The 5,415-nt window shown below is 36.7% G+C and overlaps 1 protein-coding gene across 1 annotated transcript; it reads left to right on the top strand.

Annotated features, from left to right (window-relative positions):
- The first annotated feature begins 1,287 nt into the window (after window positions 1-1,287).
- LOC142166932 (auxin efflux carrier component 3-like) lies at window positions 1,288-5,209 on the top strand. The gene is made up of 6 exons (XM_075226823.1): window positions 1,288-2,777; window positions 2,956-3,232; window positions 3,346-3,431; window positions 3,683-3,840; window positions 4,438-4,514; window positions 4,596-5,209. Exons 1-6 carry the CDS (start codon window positions 1,580-1,582, stop codon window positions 4,660-4,662), a joined length of 1,863 nt encoding a protein of 620 aa, XP_075082924.1. The 5' UTR covers window positions 1,288-1,579; the 3' UTR covers window positions 4,663-5,209.
- The last annotated feature ends 206 nt before the right edge of the window (window positions 5,210-5,415 follow it).

The raw sequence follows: 5,415 nt of genomic DNA, 5'->3' as shown, positions 1-5,415 counted from the left end.
CTCATTGAACGTGATATTTATTGGAGTGATCTTTGTTATATTTATGAGTTGTTAAAATATATTGGGGGATCCGGTTGCACACCGCAACAGACTTATTTAAAAGTCTATATTGGGGATAGGGTTGCACGCCGCAACAGACTTATTTAAAAGTCTATATTAGGGGATCGGGTTGCACGCTGCAACAGACTTGTTTAAAGTTTATATTAGGGGAACGAGTTGTACGCCACAATGGAAATATATTGAGGGATTGTGACTGGTGAGTTGATTTCAATTATTAATATTATTTAATGGTCTTACTAATATTCTTGTTATTATTATTGTTGTTATTACTATTATTGCGTACAAGTTAATGTAAGTGACCCGCCTTAGCCTCGTCACTACTTCGTCGAGGTTAGGCTCGGCACTTACCAGTACATGGGGTCGGTTATACTGATACTACACTCTGCACTTTTTGTGCAGATTTCGGAGTTGGTCCCAGCGGCGTACTGTAGATTTGCCCGGATACAACTACCGGTGGAGACTCGAGGTATAAGTGCACAACGTTCGCCGTTCTGAAGTCCCCTTCTATATTATCTCAGTTGTGTATTATATTTCAAATAACTTGAACTTTATTCAAAGCTTTATTTGTATTATTCTAGAAGCTCGTGCACTTGTGACACCAATTCTGAGATGGTATTTAGACATCGCTATTATTATGGATTATTCACTATATTTCAGACTTTACTTTCGCATTTGTTTCTTTGTTATTAATTAATAAAAAATTTGTTAAAATAGTTAATTATATTCTAACGTTGGCTTGCCTAGCAAGTGAAATATTAGGCGCCATCACGGTCCCGAATGTGAAAATTTCGGGTCATGACACAAACTTGCTAAGGTAACCTGCAAAATAAAATAATAATCAATTATAATCGGTTAAATTACACTGATAATGCAATAACTCAGTTATATTATGTATCTTAAATCCATTATTTTTCCTTGTCAACATCCTTTTTCACTTTCAACGGTCCCCAAAGCTCTCTCATATAATTTCCAGTTCAATCAACGCACTCTTCACACAATTTAAGGAAAAAAAAAAAAAAAAAAAAGTTAGTTCGGTGTATAAATATCTCATATTTACACAAAGTTCGAGAAAGGATCGCAACGCAAAGGGTATTGACGTAGACCTACTCTAATGCAAGCATTAATGACCGCTTTTACGGCCCATAACCCACGTCATACATACACAATTTTTCTGTTGCTCGAAACTCTCATTCGCTTCTTATATTCCACGGAGACAACTCTCCACACACTCTTTCCTATATATAAGTCATCTACATTTACGTTCTCATGTAATTTCACTCTCTCCATTCTTCTTCTCTTTCTTCTTTCTTCCCAAAAACACACTTGAATTCCCCAGTCCTTTTTAGCCCATTATTCCTCTCTGATTTGCTGCAGAAACAGAACACAACACAACAGAAAATCAGTCTTACAAAGACGTTACACATATATGCCTTTAGTCAGTATAGTACAATTAAATAACCACCATTCTTGATTTTTGCAAAACTAACCACATTTGTTGTGTCCAAACTGACAAAAAAAGATGATATCTTGGCACGATCTTTATGTTGTCTTAACAGCAGTTGTCCCTCTATATGTAGCGATGATCTTGGCCTATGGCTCAGTCCGATGGTGGAAAATCTTCTCCCCTGATCAATGCTCCGGCATCAACCTTTTCGTCGCCATTTTCGCCGTCCCCTTATTGTCTTTCCACTTCATTTCAATGAACAATCCTTATGAAATGAACTTCCGTTTCATTGCTGCTGACACACTACAAAAAATCATCATGTTAGTTGTGTTATGTTTATGGGCTAACTTGACCAAAAATGGTAGTCTTGAATGGAGCATAACAATTTTCTCTCTTTCAACACTTCCTAATACACTTGTAATGGGAATTCCTTTGTTAATTGCAATGTATGGTGAGTACTCAGGTAGTTTAATGGTACAAGTTGTGGTGTTACAATGTATCATTTGGTACACCCTTTTGCTATTCTTGTTCGAATATCGCGGCGCAAAGATGTTGATCATGGAACAATTCCCTGAAACAGCAGGGGAAATTGTTTCATTAAAAGTTGAATCTGATGTTGTTTCCTTAGATGGCCAAGATTTTCTTGAAACAGACGCTGAAATTGGCCAAGATGGTAAACTTCATGTCACTGTACGAAAATCGAATGTGTCAAGAAAGTCATTTGCTATGACACCTAGGCCATCAAATCTTACCGGAGCTGAAATTTATAGCTTAAGTTCATCAAGAAATCCAACTCCAAGAGGGTCTAATTTCAATCACACCGATTTTTACGCGATGATGGGTTTTCCAGGAAGGTTATCAAATTTTGGTCCCGCGGATACAACTCCTAGACCATCTAATTTCGAAGAAAACTGTGCTCAGGGAGCTCTGAGTCAGAGCTCCCCGAGATTCGGGTTTTACCCTGCACAGTCTAATTTGCCAGCTTCTTATCCGGCTCCAAATCCGGAAATTGCTTCTGTAGTCCCCAAGAACACGAAAATTCAGCAACAAGTACATTTACAGCAGCAGCAGCAGAATTCTAGGGCTAGCCATGATGCTAAGGAACTCCATATGTTTGTATGGAGCTCCAGTGCTTCACCAGTGTCCGAGGCCGCAGGCCTCCACGTGTTTGGTGGCACTGATTTTGGTGCTAACGAACAATCTTGTCGGTCTGATGGTGCCAAAGAAATCAGAATGTTGGTTTCTGATCACCCCCAAAATGGTGATAACAAAGGTAAATATTCGTCTTATTAGTAACAACAATTAATACTAACGTTTCATACTGACTGTCAACTTACCGCAATCCTTCTTAATTGGATTTCAGATCGCAATCTAATTCATCAATAAAAAGAAAAATAACATATTTATAGTTTTGAAGTGTGATATGCTAATTGATCATTTAATTTTTGAAGCCATTTCCCAAGTTAGTGACTTTGGTGGTGAAGAATTCAGCTTTGGAGGTGTTATTGTTGATGGGAAGGATAGAGATGAAAAAAAGGAAGAGAAAGAGGGTCTCACCGGATTACACGCCAAAGCCGCCGGAGTTCAAGATTCCGGTGCCGGAAAACAGATGCCTCCGGCCAGTGTTATGACACGTTTGATTTTAATCATGGTTTGGCGCAAGCTTATCCGAAACCCGAACACGTATTCCAGCCTCATTGGTCTAATTTGGTCCCTAATATCGTACCGGTAATTAAGCTAATCATTCTATTAAGTTAATGATTGGTTGTCTCAACTTCTTGAAACATTTTCAGTTGATTTACAAATTGATTAATTAGGTTTGTTTTGTCCTTTTATTGTAGGTGGCATGTGCATATGCCCAAAATCATGGAAAAGTCAATCTCTATTCTCTCTGACGCTGGTCTTGGAATGGCTATGTTTAGCTTAGGTAAGTAGTGAGTAACTTATTAATGGTAAATAGTTAATGCATAGTGGCGGATCCAACAATGAATTTGTGAGTGTCTCATAGTCCCGTGCTTCGCGCCGACCCTACATAGATGTACACATAGAGTTAAATGTGTATTTCATTCGCTCTTCCGACTAAGATCCCATAATGTTAAAATTCTAGTCCCGACACTGCTAGTGTAAATGTTGATAATGGATTGTGACATTGGGGATTTTGATATGGATTGATGATAGGTTTGTTCATGGCACTTCAACCTAAGATAATTGCATGTGGGAACACAGTGGCTGCTTTCGCAATGGCTGTAAGATTTCTCACTGGGCCAGCAGTTATGGCTGCTGCTTCAATTATCGTTGGCCTTCGTGGTACGCTCCTCCATGTCGCCATTGTACAGGTAAACCATTCATTTAACACTTGTTCTTTTTAATATATTGTCTACTATTGGTTGGCAAGAAATGACAAAATTCATATCCCTTATTTAACGCATTGGCTCTGAAAGAGTTTAAGTTATATATATTGTCATTTAGTGACGAAATCAGAAATTTCTCAAAGTATGTTCAAACTTGAAAGAAATGAAAAACATTCTCTGATAAAGGGCATTCAATATAAGTTATATACCTTTAAAACCTAATATAATTTTTCGACGAAATAGGCTGTAGTTTCGGTTGTAGTTTCGGCCCCGTCGTCATAGTAAAGAATTTTTTACACTATCAGCTCAAGCAAAAGATATCTATAGGTAAGTCTCTCCTTAATATGTGAGATTCGTAATCTTAAAAACAACACATGTTACCTGGTACAAGAGGTAAAAGTGATTTGATGGTGTAAGAATTTCTTGCACTGGTAGTGTATATAAGTAGTGTATATAAGATAAACTCATTGAGAAATAATAGTTCGCCAAGAGTTAGAAAAGGGGAAAATATAATTCCTTCATTCTTATTTTTCTTATTTTGTGAATAATTCAATACAATTGTTTGAAATGTTTGTATGTTAGGCTGCATTGCCGCAAGGGATTGTTCCGTTTGTGTTTGCTAAGGAGTACAATGTTCATCCGGCTATTCTTAGCACTGCGTAAGTAACGCTAGTTTCTTGAATTACTTATTTCTCTGCTAATTTCTTAACTGACAAAGTAAATTTTTCTTGGAATTTCAGAGTTATTTTTGGAATGTTGATAGCATTACCAATCACATTGGTCTACTACATTATCCTTGGATTATAAGATAATTAACGATCAAGTACCAATCTCCTGGTTGTTAAAGTCTGCGATTGTGTTGTTTATGATACATGCAAGTGATTCTAGCCTTTTTGCTGTCGATAATAGCCATCAACGCGATTAACCTGGACAAAAGTGGGAAAAATAAATAGCTGCAGAAATGGAATAAGATTGTGCACAAAAGCTTAGTGGACATCAATTACTTACTGACAAGAGAAGTGGTTTTTGGTTAGAAGAGTTCATTTCATGGCAATTGGAACATGTTTGACTTAATTAGTCTGGAACCCTGGTATAAGGATTTTTTGCCTCCATATGAAGGAAACAACTCATAAAAGAAAATTCAAAAATGGAGGAAAAACAAATTGGGATTAGTCTAGTTGGAAGGGGACAAGAAGGCAGCAAACATGCTATGATAATAGTCTAGTTTCTCTCCATAACCATTTCACATGTAAAAAAAGAATCACTCCAAAACAATTCATATGTACAATTGTGATTGATTTTGAGCTTTTGACTTTTTAATGTTGAGCAATGGTAGATTTTCAATTTTTACTTTTAACTTCTTCTTTTTTAATCTTTATTGAATTCCTTTGCCTCAGTTTATTGTAAGTCATTAAATAGTACATATCTTGTTCACTTATGGTGGTAGTTAGATTTGTAAGATTTTGGTCCAAATCTCATGTTTGTTTCCTATCATGGATATGAAAATGATGTTTTTATTTCACTAAAGTTTATTTTGGATGACGATCTTCTCTCTTCCTG

This window comes from Nicotiana tabacum, chromosome 12 (genome assembly GCF_000715075.1).
Source record: "Nicotiana tabacum cultivar K326 chromosome 12, ASM71507v2, whole genome shotgun sequence".
Taxonomy (NCBI): Eukaryota; Viridiplantae; Streptophyta; class Magnoliopsida; order Solanales; family Solanaceae; genus Nicotiana; species Nicotiana tabacum.
This window is presented reverse-complemented; position numbering and strand designations above follow the sequence as displayed.